General features: G+C 40.9%; 1 protein-coding gene across 1 annotated transcript in view; it reads right to left on the bottom strand.

Annotated features, from left to right (window-relative positions):
- Window positions 1-4,291: 4,291 nt before the first annotated feature.
- The window catches only part of SPATA6 (spermatogenesis associated 6), a 145,863-nt gene continuing 124,853 nt past the window's right edge, over window positions 4,292-25,301 (bottom strand). Inside the window, exons 8-10 of the mRNA XM_073593579.1 lie at window positions 20,991-21,090; window positions 12,233-12,315; window positions 4,292-4,609 (exon numbers count right to left, since the gene is read on the bottom strand). Of these exons, the coding sequence (XP_073449680.1) occupies window positions 4,426-4,609; window positions 12,233-12,315; window positions 20,991-21,090 (367 nt within the window). The 3' untranslated portion in view covers window positions 4,292-4,425. The remainder of the gene's footprint in view (window positions 4,610-12,232; window positions 12,316-20,990; window positions 21,091-25,301) is intronic.

The following is a 25,301-nucleotide window of genomic DNA, read 5'->3' as shown; positions in this document are numbered from 1 at the left end:
GGATTTGGCTGTGCTACAAAGCAAAGAATTGCGGCTGCAGAAATATGTAATACCCCCTTAGCCCACCATTTCACTCTTCAAGTGGGTAGTCGGGAGGCGGCAAAAATGTGGATCAACCGCTTGTTTTTTTTTTTTTTTTACAGGCGCCCATGTGAAATCCACCTTACAGTGTATGAAACACTATAAGCTAATTGGCACTGTCATCACTTCATTGTTTTTCATTATAGCTGTTGATTTTATATATTTGACAGTTCGGTAATAAAACAAAGCTCAACTTACCCCTTCTTCACCCATCCCTTGTCGGTATCTTCTGGGTGCTGGTCTTCTTCATTGGCTGGCACAGAAGTCAGTCATCCTGGCACACTGAGACTGTGCCAGCGCTGTAAGCTTTGCTTCAGATACGCTGCTCAGGATGCATGCCGGAAAAGGCAGCGAGCAGGCAGGTAGGTGGATTTTATTGCAGAAGAGACACTGCATTTAATAAAAAGCCTGCTTCCTTGCTGTTTTTCACAGTGGTTCTGCTTTAAGTATTTTTTTTATTCAAAGTGTATTTTCATCTTTTCAGATGTGAACACCCTATAACCCTCTCCGCCCAAATCCCAACTTCATAACAGCTTCACCATCCAAGGAAGGTGTAGCAGTCCTGGGGTTCGAAATCTATGCTGTTCTTCCACTTCTTTTGCTGGCCCATTTTATCTCACCTTTTCATTTCTAAAAAGGGGATCTAACCCTTTACAACAAAGTATAGAAATACAAGGCTTACCATAAAAGCAGGTAATACAGTCTTTTAGAACTTCTATGATGACTTCCGATCACAGATCTTATAACTTCTGATTTCACGCTTAGTATAAAATCTCTGTCTTCTCTTATTTGACATGCAATATTACAGCTGATAGACACTCTCTATATTGTTCAATAAAACATTTTCTCTGCTATTAATGGCAAATGCGATCCAACACTCGTTACAGCAGAAGCGTTTAAAGGGCAGCTGTACTTTTAATATAATATTGGTATTTGGACTTCCTCTGCATTAACCTTTCCTAACTACAATGCAGATTTCAGAAGCAGATAACACAAGCTCCCACTGTCTCAGCTTACATGGTAAATACAGCATGGCACAAATATGTCTGTAACCTAAAGCTACCCATGTTATGAAAAATTGATCCTCTAGCATGTCTTTTGCTTTCCGGTAGGAATAAGCCCAGCCTTTTGCATATTTGACGTGATATATTTAGCCATTTCCTGTTGATAGGGACAATTTATTCCCATGGCGCCTTTACATGTTGGCTGTATTAACCATTATATGAAGAGTTAGCTCATCATATGTTACAATCTGACTGTCCAATTTCCGTTGGATCTAGCAAATTTGTAAGGCAAAGGCCTTCTTGACTGGATACATGTTGATTGGATTGTTTAGGTAGGTCATCGTATTACATAGGTTTTGTAATTTGAAAGGAGATTGTACAGTCGGGTTGTAATGAGGGACCGGGGGAATTGGCCAAATTAAGTCTAATGGTGACCATGTGTACTGATATGTTCATATAATTGATTATTCAATGTGACTACAGTGGGGTTGACTTACTAGAACCAGGGAGTGCAAAATTTGGTGCAGCTCTACATAGAAGCCAATCAGCTTTCCGATTTTTTTGTCAATGCTTACCTGAACAAGCTCAAGTCAGAAGCAGATTGACTACCATGCACAGCTGCACCAGATTTTTCACCGGATTTTGTAAACCAAAGACTCTCTATTCAATCAATTTAATGAGCTCTCTATTGATTTAGAATCTGCAAAGTTGATAGCTTCTTTTTTTTTTTTAATCAGATTTTATTTAATTAAATCTTCAATCTTGAAAAATACAGACATAGCATACAAAACACATCACACAGGACTTCAAAAATACAAAAAAAAAAAAAAAAAAAATACATGTTAGTGGAGAATTATAGATATTAAATAAAATCAACTACCGTATTTATCGGCGTATAACACGCGCTGGCGTATAACACGCACCCCAAGTTTAGGAGAGAATTTTAAGGAAAAAACTTTTAGGAGGGAAGTTTAAGGAAAAGAAACTTACATTAAAATGCCCATCAATGCAGCCTTATCAGTGTTCATCTGCAGCCTTGTTAGTGTCATTGCAGCCTTGACCCAGTGTCCATTGCAGCGCCATATTTAAAACTACTCGCTATGTGAATGTCGGCGGTGATCGCCGCCAATAGCTCACAATTAGCGGGGATCGGCGTATAACACGCACCCGCGATTTTCCCCTGATTTTAAGGGGGAAAAAGTGCGTGTTATACGCCGATAAATACGGTATATATGACCATCAAATCCAATGAGAAAAAAGAAATAGTAAAGTAAGAAAAAAAAAACAAACACTAAAAAGAATGTATATAGACAAGAATATTTATAGTTCAAATTGGCCTACTCCAAAACCAGGGACATAGACTCAATCCATTGTGACCATACAGCATTAAAATGCCTCACTGAGTTTCTTCAAAAATATGTTTTTCAAAATAAATAAGCATACGGAGGTAAAAAATCCAATCAGATAAAGTGGGAGGGTATGGAGAGGTCCACTTAAAGGGGTTGTAAAGGTAATTTTTGTTTTTAAAAAAAATAACAAACATGTTATACTTACCTTCACTGTGCAGCTCGTTCTGCACAGAGTGGCCCGAACCTGCTCTTCTGGGGTCCCTCGGCGGCTGTTTCAGCTCCTCCCCGCAAGAACAAACCACCTTAATGCGAGCTCCCTCGCATGGTGGTTAGTTCTTGCGGGCGCGCTCCTGTGATACAGCCGGCGACTATAGCCACTCACTGTATGACTCGGCCCCCCCCCGACGTGCCGCGTCATTGGATGTGATTGACAGCAGCGCGAGCCAATGGCTGCGCTGCTTTCAATCCATCCACTTTAGCCAATCAGCGGCCAGGCTGAGCGGCGAAATGGATGTCGGGAGCGAGCGGCTGAGTTTCGAGGTGTCAGGTAAGTAAAACAGGGGGGCTGGGGGCGGCGGTATTGTTGGAAGTTTTCTCACCTTAATGCATAGAATGCATTAAGGTGAAAAAATTTTTACCTTTACAACCCCTTTAAGGGCAATTTGTCTGCGGGCCACAAAAAGAGCATTCACGATAGTATTCAACATAGGGGGAGTATAAAAAGAATCAAGGTAGCCCAATAGGCATGTAAGTGGTTCAACAGAAATATTTATGTCCAAGAGCCCATTAAGTGTGCCAACCACCTCCTCCCAACATCTCTGGAGTTTAGGGCACCGCCACAGAAGATGTATAAGAGTACCTAGATTACCACATCTGGCACAGGCTGGGTCAGATCTCAGGCCTATAGAATGCAAAAATGTGGGGGTTCTATATACCTTGTGGAGAATAAAGATCTGGGTCATTCTATGTGATGGAGAGAGAGATACAAGATGGAGGGACCGGAGGATCTCTTCCCAAACCTCCTCAGAGATAGGGCTGATATCCAGTTCCCACTCTGCCTTGGAACAGATAGGTAACCTCAATAACAAAAAGTATCTAATAGGACCATATATGTTACAGAAATTACTATTCTATCCAAAGCAGGGGTGGGAGAAAAGGACACTTCAACCGAGGAAAATTGGGCACATAGTGCATGACAACTGAAGAAACTGATAGAACCACCTTGACTGTAGGGGGTACTCTGTCCTCAGGTGCTTGAGAAGGTCATTCTCATATAGTTGAACTAAGGTGGTTCCCCAGCTTTCTCTCATCTCTGAAAACTTCAATTTGAACAAATAACTGTGTGTAACTGAGAACTCAAAACAAGTGAAAAGTGTGCCACTGATTTTAGTTCTAGTATTGGCAGCTATAAAAGAGTTAAGTGGTAGGTGATAGAGAAAGCGCCAAAGGATCTCGCCTAAAGAGATTTTCAACCATGTCAGAGAACTGATCGTGAAACAAATCAATCAAATAATTGTTTTAACAGATTTTTTGAATAATAACTGATAGATTGTATTTTTGATCACAAAGTGCAGAATAATACCATGTGAGTTGTATACTTCAAAAATTGAATTATTGGTTAACAGATTGTTGGTGATCACTCATACCTAGATCAATTACAAATTGATACATGTATCCCCACCATAAACAGGCATGTGTGTTGTACATTTACAGTCCAATGAATGTCCTCTAAAAGTCAGGTCCATTCTTTACAACAACAGATTATGACAGCAACCTATAAACCACATCGTCTGCATATTATAAACAAGCATTTCAATATATTCCAACAATACTCTAGAGGAGTCAACAAGACAACCGTTAAATACCCACTCAGTTTATTGCTCATTTTACAGACATCAACACTTGCTTAGTGGTTCATAATAATAATGATAATACTATATTGGTATTGCAAAAGAGATGCATTTTTCCAAGACTAAAGTTCCCATTTTACCCTAGGAATTGTGTGATTTCCTGTAAGTATGTGGACTCAAGGCATTCTTGTACATGTTCTTGTAGATCTTTTCCATACTCTCTTCAAAGATAACCCGGTGACTCTTCCCCTTGTAGGCAGAAGCTTTATTGCACCAGAACTCCCCATTGTCTAAATGGACAGAGGTATCACATGTGTACGGAAGGCTGTGGAGGAAAGAGAATAAATCATTTTGTTATTTCACTTAATAATAACAACAGAGGAACAAACAGAGGCCAAATATATACAAAAATATACAGTATAATAACGTGTATGTGTATTAATATATATATATAAAAATATTCACACACACACACACACAACACACTTGTGTATACACATAAATGTGACCGGATTAATAGGAGAGATAAGGCAGTGACATCACAATCTCCACCTCATTCAAGGGAACACCTTGCATTCATTTAGAAACATTTTTTGAATGGCACCAATGCCAAGCAAGCAGCCTCCTGTGTTCACTGACCAGCAAGGCAGCCATGGGACTCAGGAACTGGTGACGATCACTGTAGCAGCGGTACCTACTACAATTATTTCCAGCTTCCACAGGGATTAGCCAGGTACGGTACATACAGTACTTCAAAAGTGAGTACACCCCTCACATTTTTGTAAATATTTTCTTAAATCTTTTCATGTGACAACACTGAAGAAATGACACTTTGCTACAATGTAAAGTAGTGAGTGTACAGCTTGTACAACAGTGTACATTTGCTGTTCTCTCAAATCAACTCAACACACAGCCATTAATGTCTAAACCGCTGGCAACAAAAGTGAGTACACCCCTAAGTGAAAATGTCCACATTGGGCCCAACTAGCCATTTTTCCTCCCCGATGTCATGTGACTCGTTAGTGTTACAAGGTCACAGGTGTGAATGGGGAGCAGGTGTGTTAAATTTGGTGTTATCGCTCTCTCTCATGTCACTGGAAGTTCAACATGGCACCTCATGGCAAAGAACTCTCTAAGTATCTGAAAAAAAGAATTGTTGCTCTACATAAAGATGGCCTAGGCTATAAGAAGACTGCCAAAAAACGGAGTTGCAGCACAGTGGCCAAGACCATACAACGGTTTAACAGGACAGGTTCCACTCAGAACAGGCCATGCCATGGTCAACCAAAGAAGTTGAGTGCACATGCTCAGCATAATATCCAGAGGTTGTCTTTGGCAAATAGACGTATGAGTGCTGCCAGCATTGCTGCAGAGGTTGAAGGGGTGGGGGTTCAGCATGTCAGTGCTCAGAACATACGCAGCACACTGTATCAAATTGGTCTGCATTGCTGTCATCCCAGAAGGAAGCCTCTTCTAAAGATGATGCACAAGAAAGACAAGCAAACTAAGGACATGGATTACTGGAACCATGTACTGTGGTCTAATGAGACCAAGATAAACTTAGATGGCGGCAACCAGTTGAGGAGTACAAAGACAAGTATGTCTTGCCTACAGTCAAGCATGGTGGTGGGAGTGTCATGGTCTGGGGCTGCATGAGTGCTGCCGGCACTGGGGAGCTACAGTTCATTGAGGGAACCATGAATGCCAACATGTACTGTGACAAACTGAAGCAGAGCATGATCACCTCCCTTCGGAGACTGGGCCGCAGAGCAGTATTCCAACATAACTACCCCAAACATACCTCCAAGACGACCACTGCCTTACTTAAGAAGCTAAGGGTAAAGGTGATGGACTGGCCAAACATGTCTCCAGACCTAAACCCTATTGAGCATTTGTGGGGCATCCTCAAAACGGAAGGTGGAGGAGCGCAAGGTCTCTAACATGCACCAGCTCTATAATGTCGTCATGGAGGAGTGGAAGAGGACACCAGTGGCAACCTGTGAAGCTCTGGTGAACTCCATGCCCAAGAGGGTTAGGGCAGTGCTGGAAAATAATGGTGGCCACACAAAATATTGACACTTTGGGATCAATTTGGACATTTTCACTTAGGGATGTACTCACTTTTGTTGCCAGCGATTTAGACATTCATTTATTTTGAAGGGACAGCAAATTTACACTGTTATACAAGCTGTACACTCACTACTTTACATTGTAGCAAAGTGTCATTTCTTCAGTGTTGTCACATGAAAAGATATAATAAAATATTTTAAAAAATGTGAGGGGTGTACTCACTTTTGCGAGATACTGTACATACTTAGATTGATCCAACTGAACCATTGTAACTATGCAAAAAAAAATAAAAAGCCATACCTAAACTTCAGCTGTAAAGGTCTTCATACTTTAATTTACTGACTTAGAGCAAGTATACAGTTAAGGACTTCTGAATTCTCTACAACTTTCCTGGTATGCATACTTGCTTATGGGGAATTATTCAGATTGTACTGAAGCTAGAGGGTGAGCTTAAAGTGTAACTATGGTAAAAAGTAAAAAATAACAGTCTGGTTGAAAAATGACCATCTAGTTAAACCAATTAAAAGGGGGGAAAAAATGTACAAATCTATATACACAATCGTTATATATATATATATATATATATATATATATATATATACAGTGGGGAGGGAAAGTATTCAGACCCCCTTACATTTTTTACTCTTTGTTATATTGCAGCCATTTGCTAAAATCATTTAAGTTCATTTTTTTCCTTATTAATGTACACACAGCACCCCATATTGACAGAAAAACACAGAATTGTTGACATTTTTGCAGATTTATTAAAAAAGAAAAACTGAAATATCACATGGTACTAAGTATTCAGACCCTTTGCTGTGACACTCATATATTTAACTCAGGTGCTGTCCATTTCTTCTGATCATCCTTGAGATGGTTCTACACCTGTCAGAAATGAGAATCATGAGGTCAAAGGAACTGCCTGAAGAGCTCAGAGACAGAATTGTGGCAAGGCACAGATCTGGCCAAGGTTACAAAAAAATTTCTGCTGCACTTAAGGTTCCTAAGAGCACAGTGGCCTCCATAATCCTTAAATGGAAGACATTTGGGACGACCAGAACCCCTTTCTAGAGCTAGCCGTCCGGCCAAACTGAGCTATCGGGGGAGAAGAGCCTTGATAAGAGAGGTAAAGAAGAACTCAAAGATCACTGTGGCTGAGCTCCAGAGATGCAGCTGGGAGATGGGAGAAAGTTGTAGAAAGTCAACCATAACTGCAGCCCTCCACCAGTCAGGGCAGAGTGGCCCGACGGAAGCCTCTTCTCAGTGCAAGACACATGAAAGCCCACATGGAATTTGCTAAAAAAACACCTGAAGGACTCCAAGATGGTGAGAAATAAGATTCTCTGGTCTGATGAGACCAAGATAGAATTTTTTGGCCTTAATTCTAAGCAGTATGTGTGGAGAAAAGGAGAAAACCAGGCACTGCTCATCGCCTGTCCAATACAGTCCCAACAGTGAAGCATGGCGATGGCAGCATCATGCTGTGGGGGTGTTTTTCAGCTGCATCGACAGGATGACTGGTTGCAATCGAGGGAAAGATGAATGCGGCCAAGTACAGGGATATCCTGGACGAAAATCTTCTCCAGAGTGCTCAGGACCTCAGACTGGCCCGAAGGTTTACCTTCCAACAAGACAATGACTCTAAGCACACAGCTAAAATAACGAAGGAGTTTCACAACAACTCCCTGACTGTTCTTGAATGGTCCAGCCAGAGCCCTGACTTAAACCCAATTGAGCATTTCTGGAGAGACCTAAAAATGGCTGTCCACCAACAATTACCATTCAACCTGCAAGGCAGAATGGCAGAGGATCCCCAAATCCAGGTGTGAAAAACTTGTTGCATCTTTCCCAAAAAGACTCATGGCTGTATTAGATCGAAAGAGTGCTTCTACTAAATACTGAGCAAAGGGTCTGAATACTTAGGACCATGTGATATTTCAGTTTTTCTTTTTTTATAAATCTGCAAAAATGTCAACAATTCTGTGTTTTTCTGTCAATATGGGGTGCTGTGTGTACATTAATGAGGGAAAAAAATGAACTTAAATGATTTTAGCAAATGGCTGCAATATAACAAAGAGTGAAAAATTTAAGGGGGTCTGAATACTTTCCGTCCCCACTGTATGTATATATATATATATATATATATATATATATATATATATATATATATATATATATATATATTTTAGTATCCAGTTATATTATGTACATAGGAAAGAAACCAGGCCTTTTTTTAAAGCAAACTATTAGGCTGGACAGAACCAGCCCTTGAGGGAGTCTATACCACATTTTCACAGCTCTAACTGTGAAGAAACCTTTTTGTATTTGGATATTAAATCTCTTTTCCTCTAGACGTAAAGAGTGTCCCGTTGTCCTCTGTGATGACCTTAAAGTGAATAACTTAACACCAAGTTCACTATATGGACCCCTTATGTATTTGTACATGTTGATCATATCCCCCCTTAATCTCCTCTTCTCAAGAGAGAATAAATTCAGTTTCTCTAATATTTCCTCATAGCTGGTCTCCTCCATGCCTCTTATCAGTTTGGTTGCCCTTCTCTGCACTTTCTCCAGTTCTCATATATCTTTTTTGTGAACTGGTGCCCAAAACTGAACTGCATATTCCAGATGAGGTCTTACTAATGATTTGTACAGGGGCAAAATGATCTGTGCGGAGTGACATCATCCCGTGCTGATCAATTAAGATTGCCAAAGTTCCAACACCCAGAAGAAGTCGGGGAGAAGAGGTACCTTGTGGGCATAAGATCATTGGAGGGGAGGTATTTGCAGAGTTAAGTTCCGCTCTAAAGAATATGTACCACAGAGAAGGGGAGTGTACCTGAGCAGCTCCGTAACATTATACAGAGAACTGGGTATGACTGGTACCTATTAAATTGCATGGTCATATTTAGATTCCCTGCGTAACTGGTGTAAGTTGAATGCAAAGGCTATGAAAATGGAGGTTGTTATTGCAACATCTATCCGTCTGAATATCCATTTCTGTGACTTTAAATGACCTTACAACAATGATGGGTTACTACAGCAATTGCAATATTGGCAATAAAAGTTAAAAGTTAAAAGTTTTAGGAAGGCCGATTAGATAGTGTACTTTGAATAGATTCCCTCACAGACAGCCCTGCATGCAAAGGATCACAGATCCTGCAGAACAAAGCCAAGTGGCCTCCGAACTTCAAGCAATAAAATACGATTTTATAACCAGTAGATTTAATTAAAAGAAGTTGTTACCTAAATAGACTGTACAAGCGGGAACGGCTCTCCGAGGACTGTAAATGTACAGTCCCATTACACAAAAAGTGTGCCCAGAGGCAGAACGACTAGATAAAGCGGAGCATAGCACCAGTCTCTGTCTCAGCTGTTCCAGCGTGTGACAGGCAGCGGCCAGGTAAAGTGATTAGACTCTCTAGACTGAAATTTACAGACATGAATAAAAGGCTGATGCAGGAGGTGCACCACCAGCATGTATTAGTATTATAAATGCTGCATCATGGGACAACCATATAGGCAAGAAAGAATATACATTTCTGTGGTGAGACCTTAAAGCCAACTTTTACACAAAAATTACCGTTTGCATCAGCCTTTCTTTAATTATTTACTCTTTTTTTTTTCACGTCAACCTGCCCCCTTGCTATGAGGCTCTCCTAGACGAAAATGATGCTGCGGCCTCCAGGAATACCATCGTCACATATCCCGGAATGTATTACTCCTCCATATCCACCATTCTTAAAATCCATGGCAACGTGTAAACAGACATGGCGCCAGATCTTTGGCTGCGCATATGCAAGATCAGGCACTGGGGGGATTTACTACAACTGGAGAAGACAGAATCTGGTGCAGCCATACATAGTAAACAATCAGCTTCTGAATTCAGCTTGCTCAGTTAAAGGAGAAGTCCAGCCTGGGCTCGTTTGGCTGGGCTTCTCCCATGGGTCACCTGTTTTCAGCAGACAGCAGTGTGAAGTCTGCTCTCTGCTGACACAGACCAGTCCAGGCACCGAGTCATTCCGATTCTGGAAGCCTGGATCTACCAGCGAGCCGCTGAGATGGCCACTTACCGGCCCTCTACAGCTCAGTGCTCCAATGAGCGTAGAGGAGCAGAGCAGGAGAGCTGCTGATTGACAGGCAGCAGCTCTCTGCTAGGGGAGCCAAGAGAACCGAGCCATTGACGGTATTCGGTGGCTCGGTTCTCAGTGCAGAGATGCCAGGGGACAGGTGCTGCATCCACCTAGGTAAGTAAGACTGGGGGGAAAAAAAGCCACACTCATACTTCTCTTTTAAAGCAGAACTTTACCTATAACAGTATGATAACAATTAATGCTCTTTAACAAAAGTAAATACATTCCACATTAATAATTATGGTATTAAAATGAGTGTGCTCTAATTGGCCTCCAGCATTGCTCCTTCTTCTTGCTGAAGGCCGCCATTTTGTTGAAGCCTAGAGAGGTCACTTCTATATTGAAAACTCTCCCCCCTCTCTTTGGACTCAAAAACGATGTCACTTTCTTTAATTTAGATGTGTACATTTCCAGCCTTGATTGTATGTCTTGGTGACGATAGAAAGGAAGGCTGACAGAAGCTTTACAGTGATAAAGTTCACAGGCTGAGGATGAGGTAGAAAATAGAGAATATCAGGGAGATAAAATAAGACACTATCCTTGTAAGTTTAACTCCTTTGTGTCTCCTTGGCAGCAAAGTTTATTCTGTCAACTCTCCTGCTTTTCTTTTCTCCCTCCCTAATCTGTGTTTCCTCAGCACAGTCTGTGTCATTCCTGTTACTTTCTTCCCCCTTCAGCAACAGTAAATCTTAAAACTGTCACCTGATTGGCCTCTAGTGGCTTTGATTTAGGCACAGTGCCGAGAATAGTGAACCACCCAGCATGTGCATAAAGGGGTGAGACAGTGTATTACTGGATTAAAAACAGTATATATACTTTTTTCTAATTTTTTTTTATAGCTAAAGGGAACAGCATTAAGTGATCTATCAGGACTTAATTTTCTGACTAAATTTCCACTATAAGCTTTGACAATAAAACATAGAAGCTAATTGGTTGCCATGCACAACTGGTCTATTACCGGTACTTACTGCATCAGTGGACACAACAGGAATTGAGAGGAAATCTCTTCAAAGTGAGGGAATCTGCTTCTTAGACTGTTATCACTGGGACAAGTGTCCATACTGGAAAATGTTTCTTACATTCCTGACAACCCAAAACTGCAGTCTGCTCACATAATTTGTAATAAAAACATCTTTGCCATTCTGAAGCTTCCTTCCAACCACTTTGCATATTATTTTTATATACTTTGTACTTGCCAAATGTGCTGCAGAAATCTCCCTCCACTAAGTCTGGCTGCAGCCATTTTAACTGTGGGCAGCTGAAGCTGCTTCCTGTTCACTTCCTGGATTTACACAGAGGCACACATCCAGCTCTGCAGCCCTGCAGCTCTTATTGGCCCTCTTATGACTCACCCCCCCTCCCTGGCAAACTCTCACGAGAGTGAGAGAGAGAGCTGTGCATTATGTCATATGCCTAGGCTTTTTACCAGACAAGAAACAGGAAGTGGGCTGTATAAGGTATTTACTGGCAGAAAAAAAAAATGTTTTTCTATCCAAAGTTAAAACAACAAGGGCAGAAGATTTAATACATGGAAAGTTGAAACATGACTGAAGAGCGGCTTTAAGTCCCTATATCAATGGTGACCAGGACAATTGGAAAGAGCCAATTACCCCAATGGGAACACATATAGCAGTGCATGCCCCATATAGGTTCCAAATCCTCACTGCTCTGTCTAAAAAAAAAAAAAATATATAAGCTTTAAATACACTCAATATAGCAATATCAATACAATACTACAATCTTACTTGTCGTGCAACTCTTTTGTGCAAAGTGATGTCCTGTTTCCTATATTATTACTATGGGGCTTCTTCCAAGTGTCAGTCTTGTCCTAAAACAGGGAAATAAGGATCATCAGTGATAAAACACATCATCAAATGTTCTGCATTTCTAGGGACAATCCAGGGGGTTAAAGAGGATTTATCCCTGAAATTTTTACTCTGAAAGCAGGACATATCATCCATGTTTTGCACTGGACTCTTTAAAGGAGTTGTAAAGGCAGAAGGTTTTTTTTATCCTAATGCATTCTATGCATTAAAATGAAAAACTTTCTGTGTGTAGCAGCCTCTCCAGCACCCCTTAATTACTTACCTGAGCCCCATCTCTCTCCAGCGGTGTCCACGAGTTTACAAGCCATCCATTACTCTCCTCCTGATTGGCTGTGACAACAGTGTCACCTCTGGCTCCTGCGGCTGTCAAAGTCAGTTAGCCAATCAGGGGTGAGAGGGGGCGGGGCCAGGTCAGGCCTCCATGTGTGAACGGACATATGGAGCTGTGACTCGATTTGGGTGCCCCCATAGGAAGCTGCTTGCTGTGGGGGCACTAGTAAGGAAAGAGGGGCCAGGAGCACCGAAGAGGCACCAGAGAAGGGGAGGATCCAGGATGCTCTGTGTAAAACCAACTACACAGAGGAGGTAAGTATAACTTTAAGCCAATCCTAGACACTCAGTTAACTATTGAGCTAAAACCTAAATGAATTATCTGCAAAAGAATAATAAGGAATACACATTGGCCTGTGACCCACTTTCGTCTGTTGCTGTATAGGGCTGTATACCTTAGGAAGGGGAGACAAAGCTTTCGATGCATGCAATTCTGCAGATTTTATGTCACTGCTACACCTAACGTCTGGTCTTTGGCCCACTGGTGGACATCGTTGCACTGGTAATGACCAACCATAGATGTCTTCCTCATGTAAGCCCACCTAAGTTACTTTTCCCTCTTGAGATTTACCAGTACACTTGTTTTGCCCTCAAGCAATATAATTTTAGGGTGGCATTGCATACCAGGTCCTATAAGGTAGCATACCCTTAGCATAGCAGCTTGCCCATTAAACCACCTCTTTCCCCAGAGCTCTGCTCAAGTGTGGGAATAATAGGCAGTGCACAGTCCTGGAGTGTCTTTTTGGGAGAAATGAGACCCCCGGCTTTTATAGAATTTTTCCTGAAGGCCCAGCGATGACACACTTGCCTAGGCGTTGCAGGCAAAAGTCAAGGTTAATGGCACCTTTATTTATTTAATCTTTTTAATATAACTCTGTTTTTTTTACATGGAGGGTAGGGGCCTAGAAGATAAGTAAACCACATATGTTCGGTTGATATCTTGAACGTGAATATCGCAAAATATAAAGGATTACAGTTGCCCTTTAAGATGATGTTTCATTTAAAGAATACAAGCGTTAACCAGAAACGTTCTTTAGGTTACATACAGATCCCTTGCTAGATAGAGGCTTTAAAAGTCCTTTGTGTCTCTGTCCAAGGATTAACATTAATTAGCTCTCTAACTAATATGAAGGATAATATACGTGTCATTAAATTCTAATTAGGAAATAATGAATGCCTGTCAGTGGTGTTGGGTAAATTAACCATTTTAAATAGGGCTGGGTAATGATTAGTCTTACAAACAACTGGAGCCTGCAAAATATGAAATTATTTTAGTGACTTTGAATTAATGTATGCGATTAATTTAAAGGAAAATAAGCAGGTAGCTGGTATAAATAGATCGTAGAAATATTCAAAACCTCCGGTGAATCTACATATTCTATAGCCGTTTTATTAGCTGTACCATAATCCAAACAACAAATTAAGTGGATGCAGCTTGAAATAAAAGCATGCAGGTCCACCAATTTCCAACTATCAAAACGGGTAAGATGTGAGAACTAGGGCAGCCAGATATGGTGGTTGAGGAACTGATGACTTAGGATTTACAGTCTCTGGAGTTTTAGGGAATGGTGCAAACATGGAAAAAACAATCTGGAGCAGCTGTGCATGGCAACCAACCAGCTTTTATATTTCATATTTAAAGCTTAATTGAACAACATATAGGAGGTGATTGGTTGCCATACACAGGTGTGCCAGATACTGTCTGCTTTCGTTTTGATGAATTCCCCTTAATGAACGTTTGTTCTTTCGGTTAATGTGAGGGGTCAGAAGCCAGATGTATTTATGTTGACAAGAAGTTCATAACTGCTCTTTACAATAGTGGCGTGCAGAAGATTGCGTTACTGCAAAACACTTTGAACCTGGATTAGGATGGGCTGAAGCAACGGTCTCCAAACTTTGGCCCGGAGCTGGATGTGGCCCTTTGCCTGCCTTTATTTGACCCTTAGGGCAATATTCCTTCCAGACACTTATGTGCGGCACCATTTCCTTCACTGATACCAAAGATGGGGCACTGTTCCCCCACTAAAACTAATGATGGGGAATTGTTAACTTTCACTAACGTTGGGGCAGCTGACATTCCTGTCAAATAAGAAAACCCAAGATGTCTTCTCAATGGATGAGGTGTTCAGCAAGTAATCTGCTATGATCAGTGTACTCCAACCGGAACTATGAGTCTTACGGTACGTAAGAGCTAAATAAATGCAAAAGGTTTTTTTTCCAATGCAGCAGCATACATAAATGGCATGCGCTAAATTAATGGTAATTTATTTTTACAGTGCAATGCACAAAAATAGTTTTTGGCTAGATCTCATCTTTAAAATGGCTGCCATTTATTTTAAAGGGCCAGTAAATCTAAACAAAAACAGTTCTGACAAGATCTTAAAGCTTTTTGATATATATCAATTTATGCTAGAATTTATGTTCATAAATCTTTACCATTCAACAAAATGCTTGCGACAACGACTGAAGGTAAAAGTTGCATTTCCAAAGAAACAACACTAATGTTACATTTTCTATCATTTATACCACAGTGAAAAATGTTCTCTGTCCTTCGCACAAACACTGAGCGTTTACAGTGAATTTTATAGAAAAAAAAAAACAGCGAGAGAATAAAGAGCAATGTGGAGTAATGAGCCACAAATTGATGAATATTTTTAATTAAACGCTGCCGAATGGAGAGAAGGAAGGAAAATTCCTGTGGGTTATAAATTTCAGAGACTCTACGGAGGCCTTGGAAATCACTGGCGCTTGCCATTCAGCGCTCATGCCTTTAAACTCCCGTGGCAGTAGAACATTTGTAAAACGGAACATCAGAATCAAATTTCAAAGCTCAGCGAGCTCTCATGCTAATATGTTCTTGTTAGACATCTGATCATTTGTACTGGTTAGCTGTAATTACCAGGCTCTCTCTGTTCCACTCCATTCCTTCACTTTTCTTCTTTCTGCAGGAATCTCCAACACCCCTGCGTCAAATATCTGACACACTCTATTTGGATTTTTTCTTTTTTTTTTTCAGAAAAATTAAACCTACAACAATTTAACATGCATAAGGTAAAAGTAGAACAAAGAAAGTCAGCAGCCATCAAGGTGGAAACTTTTTGAGATGATGCAGAGGGAAGCCCTTTGACAAGAACTTTTTAAAAAGAAATACATTCTTTGCACTACTTTGACCATGCTTCCATTATATCAGAACAAGACAGAAAGATCGTCATAGATTCATGAGCAAAAGACACATTTACATACACGTAGAAATGGACAATATTAATAAAGGAATTCAAAAATAAAAATAAAACATATATTGCTAATGAAAAAAAAATATATATATAAACTTTTCCTGTTCCCCCATAGCTCCAGACAGTCCCTCATTTGGAGCGACTGTCCCTCTTTAGGAAGCAACTTTCTCTTTCCCATACCAGTTGTCCCTTTTCTTGGTCTGATGTACATGCCTCTAAAAAAATTACTATCTAAAGCGGTTGCAATCCTAAAAAAAAAAAAAAAAAAAAAAAAAAAAAAAGAAGATTCTATTCCTTTAAAGCATGAATAACAGCACAGTGCTTGTGCTGTGTAATTTGTTTCTTTCTATCATCTAAAATGCCTGGCTGATCCTGCCCTTCCCTCTGTAACCTGACCACGTTTATCATGACTGCTGATCCATGATTACCGTGGTCAGTTTATGTGCGTCCGTCATCCCGCTGTCTCTCCCCCTCCCCCCCCTGCCTGTCAGCTAATCTCTGCAGATCTGCTCTCCGCCCCTCCCGCTGCTAAAATAACTGTTTTTTTTACTAGAATCCCCAGTGTTAGATTAAGTTATGTGCCCAGTGTATGTGCTTTATGAAAAAAAAAAAAAGACCAATTTATACCAAATTTCAGAGCGTCGCTCTGTGCTCATGTGACTGCCTGCCGCTCTCCTCCCGGCTGACGTCAGTGGGAGATTCTCAGCGACTCCTGCTGTAGTTCTCAGATCGGGGGAGGAGAACAGCCGGTCACATGAGAGTTTGAGTGGTGCTCTGAAATAAGATATAAAGCGGCATTTTTTTATAAAGAACATACACTGGGGCACATAACTTAATCTAACACTGAGAAGTCTAGTAAGAACACAGAGTGGCTTTACAACCACTGTGCTTACTAAAAGCGTTAAACTACTCATGTAAACTCTAAAGGTCCATGCACACTAGGCGGCTGAAAAAAATGGCAGAACCTCTGGCAGAAAAAGCAGCATTAAAATGAATGCCCATAGTGGCTCGTATTGCACAAGAGTTTGCTTTTATAAGCATTTTTTCCCAAAACATTCCCCTCTGCTCATTTTTCACTGTAATCAATGTACACTTCAAAAGAGCAAAAGCTCCTAAATGCTGCATTTCTGAGTGTTTACGCGCATCAAGCGTTTTTATGCCTGAAATCTCCCTTGAACAATGCCAATGCCATTTTGTTTGTGTTCAGCGCTGCATGACCGCACAATTAACAGTTAAAGTAGTGCAGTGCTAAATATAAAAAAATGGCCTGGGCTGGTCATGAAGGGGGTAAAATCTTTCGGAGCTAAAGTGGTTAACCAACTTTTTTTTTTTGCACATAAATTCTTTACTATCCTAATAAGTGGGGGTAAGTCCAGGTACTTGGACTAAATACTATGTTCTAAAAGATGTCCCTGTTTCTTATCTAGTTGGGCAGTATGGGTTACCTGTTTAAATGCATGGCAGTGCTTGGGTTTTCTTTTTAATCTAAAAGAGTTATTTCTATTGAAATGGAAAAAGTAAATCAATGTTAAAGTGATTGTAAAGGTAAAAAAAAAAATAAAAATAAAAATTACAAACATATCATACTTACCTCCACAGTGCAGCTTGTTTTGCATAGAGTGGCCCCGAACCTGCTCTTCTGGGGTTCCCCGGTGGCTCTCGCGGCTCCTCCCTGCATCAGATAATCCCCTAGGAGAAGCACTTCTCCGAGGGGACTACCTTGCGGGCATGCTCCCGAGTCCAGCATTCGGCGTCAATAGATGCCGAATGTATGACTCAGCCCCGCCCCCCCAGTGCTCGCATCCTTGGATTTGATTGACAGCAGCGGGAGCCAATGACTGCGCTGCTATCAATCTATCCAGTCAAGAGCCGAGAACCCCGTGCAGAGAGACAGCGCGTCCCCATGGGTCAAGTTCCAGGGCTCAGGTAAGTAAAACGGGAGGGCTGGGGGGCCGGTCACTGAGGTGTTTTTTCACCTTAATGCATAGGATGCATTAAGGTGAAAAACACATGAGGGTTTACAACCCCTTTAACACAGACATGCACCTATGCTGTATATATTCAGTCAAAGCAATAGATAAGACAAGGTCTCTGCAATAAAGCACGCAAAGAAGGAATGTATTGTATTACAACTGGCAAGTTAGCAAATTGCTGATAAAAAATGAAATGAGAGACCTAATCAGAAATTGCGGGGATAAGCACAAAATAATATAGCAAAGCCCACGTAACTAGACTATAAACCAAAAGTGTTGTGGGCCACCTAAAATATAGGGATACTTGGAACTTGGTAGTGCCCATAGATAGAACAGATCACAAATGGGTATATGGCATGCTTTTTTAAATTTTAACTTAAATTGTAGTTATCCTTAAACCCTATTGTACTCTCTATATGACAGTGTGTTATATAATGTGGAACATAAGACAATTTGCTTTGAATATGGGTTGGGACTGCGTTGCACAACACTGCAAAAGGGGGCTGGTGTGAACAACCCTACAAAAAGGCTAAAACACACTTCACATGCCTTTTGAGTCTTAGGATAAGTGACTTGCAGATAAATGCATCAAAATGTAGCAGGAAGGATTTTCTATAAAATAATTGCATTTTTATGCAGCAATGTGAGCCGCAGCAGTTGACTAAGATGGATATTGGATTTGAGCTTCACACCTCCTGCTGTGAGATTACTGCAAAGAACTGCAGAAGTGCCAATGGACCCTTCACCTCTCTACTCAACCTTTCCTTCTATTTTAGGCAGCAAGCTTATAAATAGGAGTTGGCGCAATTCTCCATTGGGAGTTTTGGACAGGATGTATGTGATAAAACAATAAAAAGCTTTAAAAATATTTTTATACTTAAAGGGTAAAAAAAGGGAAAAAAGAAATAAGTAAATAAAATTTATATATGTATCAAACATACACAAGCCATATTGTGTAATTGAATATTATTAACCACTTAAAGACTGCCCATATATACTGCGGCAGGGCGGCTCTATTGCGTGAAACAACATACCTGTACGTTGTTTCGTGCACTCACTAGATACTGTTGGCGCGCACACGTGCTGTCGGAGGCGCACGTCCCCTGCGCAGAGGTTGAGCCAATCTGGCCACCCGCGATCGCTTCACAGAGAGGCAGAACGGGGATCTGCCTATGTAAACAAGGCAGATCCCCGTTCTGACAGGGAAGTACACAGAGATTGTCTGTTCCTAGTAATCAGGAACAGCAATCTCTGTGTTCTTCCTGTCAGTCCATCTCCCACACAGTCAGAAAACACTAGCAGGGAACACATTTAATCCTTTGATCTCCCCTGTTAACCCCTTCCCTGCCAGTGTCATTTATACAGTGATCAGTACATTTTTTTTGCACTGATCACTGTATTGGTGTCACTGGTCCCTAAAACGTGTCACTTATGGTCAGATTTGTCCGACGCAATGTCGCAGTCCCGCTAAAACTCGCAGATCGCCGCCATTACTAGTAGAAACAATAAAAAAAATGGAAAGTCCCTAAATCTATCCCATAGTTTATAGACGCTATAACTTTTGCCCAAACCAATCAATATACGCTTATTAGGATTTTTTTTTTACCAAAAATATGTAGAAGAATACATATTGGTCTAAATAGTTTTTTTTACATTTTTTTGGGGATATGTATTATAGCAGAAAGTAAAAAATATTGTTTTTTAAAAAAAGTTGTCGGTCTTTTTTTTGTTTATAGCGCAAAAAATAAAATACCATAAAAAGAAAGCTCTATTTGTGGGAAAAAAAAGGAGATCAATTTTCTTTGGGTACGTCTCACGACCGCACAATTGTCAGTTAAAGTAACGCAGTGCCGTATCGCAAAAAATGGCCTGGTCATTAAGAGGGTAAATCCTTCCGGGGCTAAAGTGGTTAAAAATGTACTTTCCTTTTTAATCTGCAGTGCTGTTAGTTTCTCTAAAATTCAATGCAATAGGTCTTCCAGAAATGGCATTTCCTGCTTGTGTGATTGGCTCACTGATTTTCCCTGAAGTTTGCACTAAGATAAAAATCTAAATTTAGACATCCCCTGGACTAAACATAAGATTTTTTTGGTGGGATACTCCCAAAAGGGTTAGGCTGGTTTCACACGGACCTTCCGTTTCTTTGTTCAGTTCAGTCACTTTTTTGTGTGTAAAAAAACGGATCAATAACGGATATGGGTATCAATTTTTACATATGTTTTCATATCCGCTGACATCCGTTTTTTACAAAAAAAAAAAAAAAAAAAGGTGACCGAACTGAACTTCAAACACTATATATAGCTGGTTGCTAAGGAGGGGTCGGGAAGCCGGCCACCGCATCCTTAACAACATCAGCTGTCAGTAAACACACAGATCCACGTCCTGTCAGGGGAGAAGACAGATCGTGGATTCCTTGTATATAGGAACACCGATCGGTCACCTCCATCAGTCAGTCCCATCCCCCCACAGTCAGAAACACTCCTTAGGTAACACATTTAACCCCTTGATCGCCCCCTAGTGTTAACCCCTTCCCCGCCAGTGTCATTTATACAGTAATCAGTGCATATTTATAGCACTGATCACTGTATAATTGTTATTGGTCCCAAAATAGTGTTAAAAGTGTCCAACTTGTCCTCTGCAATATCACAGTCCTGACAAAAATCGCAGATCGCCACCATTACTAGTAGAAAAAAAAATAATAATAAAAATGCTATAAATCTATCCCTTATTTTGTAGGCGCTATAACTTTTGCGCAAACCAATCAAACGCTTATTGTGATTTTTTTTACCAAAAATATGTAGAAGAATACATATCGGCCTAAACTGAGGAAGAAATTTGTTTTTGTTTTAAAATTGGGATATTTCTTATAGCAAAAAAGTAAATAATATTGTGTTTTTTTTTTCAAAATTGTCGCTCTTTTTTGTTTATAGCGCAAAAAAAAAATAAAGCCCACAGAGGTGATCAAATACCACCAAAAGAAAACTCTATTTGTGGGAAAAAATGTTTTCAAAATTTCATATGAGTAGTGTTGCATGACCGCGTAATTGTCATTCAAAATGTTACAGCGCTGAAAGCTGAAAATTGGTCTGAAGTGGTTAATATCCCTTATATACAAAAATATTGTACATTGGTGATACTCACAAAAACAAGCCTTTGTCGAGCACTGTTCGTCCTTAATATATTTTTTACGCGAGAATGGATCTCTTCCCAGTTGGCTGAAGCTCGGTGGTCAGATTGGAATCTAGGAAAAAAATGAAATCACAAGCTCAAAATGTAAAAATATTATAAGCCAGTGAATACTCCTAAGTCTCCTTTACATGTGTACAGCGTTGCAATCACATCACATAAACGGGTCCATGGTACTTGCATGTATGGTCAGAGGATCAATTAAATGAGTAAGAGACACCAACATTCCAACATCAAAAGATAAATCCTAACTTATTTCACATACTGGGTGTTTACAAAAGACTGCATGCCTGTCTGTGAAGCTTCTCATTTATCCAGGTCATGCTATAGCTAGTAGTAGTTAGTCACATTCTACTGGACATGTTCTGTGATGTTGAAGATGTTTTGAAGCTTACACAATTTCCTAAGTTCTAATTAGTTGGGGAAATACACATCTTCTTTTTCATTAAAACTGAAGAAGTGGCTTGGATAAGCTACAAAACATCTTCAACATCATAGAAAAGTCTAGTTCAATGTCACCAACTGCTACTAGTTTGTCTGATCTAGCTTTCTATCTGCACTGTTCTAGTTCAATATTCTCTTCTCGTTTGCAAGCAATAGGATTGCTATTTAACGGCACTGCTCCCTTGCTAGCTGAAGTGTTAAAGAATCATCCATTGCTTTTGGGCAGATACGCTCTTTAACCACTTGACTGCTGGAAGATTTACCCCCCTTCATGACCAGGCCATTTTTTGTAATACGACACTGCGTTACTTTAACAATTGCGCAGTCGTGCGACACTGTACCCAAATAAAATTGATGTCCTTTTTATCCCACAAATAGATCTTTCTTATATTTGGTATTTGATCACCTCTGCGGTTTTTATTTTTTGTGCTATAAAACTAAAAAGACCAACAATTAAAAAAAAAAACCAATATTTTTTACTTTCTGCTATAAAACATATCCAATAAAAAATGTAATTTCTTCATCAATTTAGGCCAATATGTATTCTGCTATATATTTTTGGTAAACAAAATCCCAATTAGCGTATATTGATTGGTTTGCACAAAAGTTATAGCGTCTACAACTGTGGGACATATTTTTGGAATTTATATTTTTTTTTTACTAGTAATGGCGGCGATCAGTGACTTATAGCGGGACTGAAATATTGCGGCAGACAAATCGGACACCTAACCTAATGAATTTTCCGTGATGTGTTCCACTTAATGGTTTTGTATGTTGTAAGATGTTTTTCAACCTGTTGAATGTTGTTTGGTGCTCTACAGTTGCCAAGAAACTTCTCAACAACATCCTTGAATGTTTTCCAGGCGATTTTCTCTGGTAGCAAAAACAGATCTTTGCTCCACTTGTCACTGATGATGTACCTGATCTGTGGACCAACAAAAAAGTCTTCCTTAATCTTGGCATCAGTTATTCTTGGAAACATCTGTCTCAAATAATGACACCTTCACCTTCCTTGTTCATTGCTTTAAAAAGTTTTTCATCAGTCTGGGTTTTACATGATGCGGAGGCAAAAATGTCTTTGTCATGTCAACAAGTGGTTCACGTGCCACATTTTCCTGTCCTGAAACCAAATCCTTTTTAGAACGGCCATTTCTTCTTACCTTGCACGGCTGTCCCATTTGTATACATAACAACAGTACTTGGTATATCTGAGCTGCATTCCAAGCAGTAGAGCCACTACTTTTAGGTCTCCACAGATATTCCAGTTGTACTTGGTGTACTGGATGTGCCTCAACAGTTCCATGATGTTGTATGTTTCTTTCTTTGTGTGCAGCAGAGCCAACTGGTTATTGCAAATTGCAGAAAACATAACATTTCCATAACAGTATGTAAAAGAGTATATTACAGGTTATTTTCATGAGTAGCAGTCTAAAATCTACAAGATACACCAAATGTTGTGTTGAGGAAGCCAAATCGTTGTTGTCCAGTGCTGTCTATGTCCAATAAACTTGTTTTCTGCGGTTTCATTTATGTTGTTTTTCTTTTTGAATATTGTTACAGATTTTCTATATACAGTTCTAAATTAGATTTGCACAATAATTTTCTTATTATATTTTTATGGCGCATGCTGTTTGTGTGTAGTTTATTTGTGTAATATAACGGATTCAATACTGTCCAAGGATGTTGCAGGGATTTAGGTTTGCATGATATTCTGGAATTCTATATTGTGATATATAATCTTTATACTCTTCTAGCTTTGTAGTTCTTTGGTACAATGTGTACAGGCAAAGCTGTAATTGGAAGACATGCTGAGCGGCTTACTTACAATAGTAATATAACCGTAAAACAAGAGGCAGTGAATTATTTAAGTAAAAGGTCTCCCTAGACCGATAGGGATTTATTCTCTGGTAAATCTGGTTTTGCTCATGTTTACTGCTCGACATTGACAAATCCTCTTCTCCTGTGGCTTGCAGACATACATGTTTTGGTTGATAAATGAAGACATCTGCTTCCGAACAACTTACTTTGGGGAGATATGAAAGTACATACTAATAAGAGCAAATATAACATTCTAGGGAAATATGACCAAAGTATAATCATATTAGACTCACATTTTTTTACATGAAATATATTACTTTATACTAATACAAATAACAGAGCTTGCATTGGATTAATATCCACATATAAACAAATAAAAATGCAAAGTATAAAAAAAAAAATAACTTACGATGGTAAACTTCTTAGAAAGCAAATACAAATGATCTAATACTGGTGTTAGATATTTTTTTATTAATGGATTTTAAATCCAATTTATGGCTAAAAAATAAAAAATGTTGCCAGGTATAATGTGCAGGCACCTACTGCTGTACTTACCTGCAACAGCCCTCAGCCACTAATGCCGCGTACACACGGTCGGACTTTCTATCCTACTTGGTCCGGCACACTTTCCGACGGACTTTGTCCGCCAGGTGCGCCGGACTTTAAAACGGACGGACTTGCCCACACACGCCGGGACTTTCCGGCGGGCTAGGTCCGCCCGTCTTTCCGACGGACTTTCGCCGGAGTTCCGGCGGACTTTCAGAATGAACGGACTTGCCCACACACGGACAAGTCCGTTCATTTTGAACGTGACTCAGGTGCGATGGGACTAGCAAAGGATGTCAATCTTGCCGCTTTTATCGGCGAGATTGACACCTTGCGAGCCCCGTTGCGAGGCATACCAGGCCCTTAGGTCTGGTATGGATTATAAAGGGAAGCCCCTACGCCGAAAAAAACGGCGTGGGGTCCCCCCTAAAATCCATACCAGACCCCGATCCGAGCACGCAGCCTGGCCGGTCAGGAAAGGGGGTGGGGACGAGCGAGCGCCCCCCCCCCCCCCTCCTGAACCGTACCAGGCCGCATGCCCTCAACATGGGGGGTGGGTGCTTTGGGGGAGGCCACCCCAAAGCACCTTGTCCCCATGTTGATGAGGACAAGGGCCTCTTCCCGACAACCCTGGCCGTTGGTTGTCGGGGTCTGCGGGCGGGGGGCTTATCGGAACCTGGGAGCTCCCTTTAATAAGGGGGCCCCCAGATCCCGGCCCCCCACCCTATGTGAATGAGTATGGGGTACATGGTACCCCTACCCATTCACCTAGGGAAAAAGTGTAAGTAATAAAACACACTACACAGGTTTTTAAAATATTTTATTAAACAGCTCCGGGGGGGGGGGATCTTCCTCCGGCTTCGGGGGTCTTCTTCCGGCTTCGGGGGTCCCTCCGCTTCATCTTCTCCCGGCGTCCGGTTGGTTCTTCTCCCGGTGTTCCAGTTCTTCGGCCGGCTCCTCTGCTGTCTTCAGGTAGCTCTCTTGCCAGCAGAGGTCCGGACTTCTGGGCTTCTGGGCTTCTTCTCTTCTCTTCTCCAGATGTTGACACGACGCTCTCTCCGGCTGGACTGCTCTCCGAGGGCTGCGTTGTGACTTATATAGGCGGAGACCCCGCCCCCTTTTGATGTCACAGTCCCTGGGCATGCTGGGACTGTGACGTTTTAGGGGGCGTGGTCAACATCACCCAGTGACCACGCCCCCTAAAACGTCACAGTCCCAGCATGCCCAGGGACTGTGACATCAAAAGGGGGCGGGGTCTCCGCCTATATAAGTCACAACGCAGCCCTCGGAGAGCAGTCCAGCCGGAGAGAGCGTCGTGTCAACATCTGGAGAAGAGAAGAGAAGAAGCCCAGAAGCCCAGAAGTCCGGACCTCTGCTGGCAAGAGAGCTACCTGAAGACAGCAGAGGAGCCGGCCGAAGAACTGGAACACCGGGAGAAGAACCAACCGGACGCCGGGA

This window comes from Aquarana catesbeiana, linkage group LG07 (genome assembly GCF_042186555.1).
Source record: "Aquarana catesbeiana isolate 2022-GZ linkage group LG07, ASM4218655v1, whole genome shotgun sequence".
Lineage (NCBI taxonomy): Eukaryota > Metazoa > Chordata > Amphibia > Anura > Ranidae > Aquarana > Aquarana catesbeiana.
This window is presented reverse-complemented; position numbering and strand designations above follow the sequence as displayed.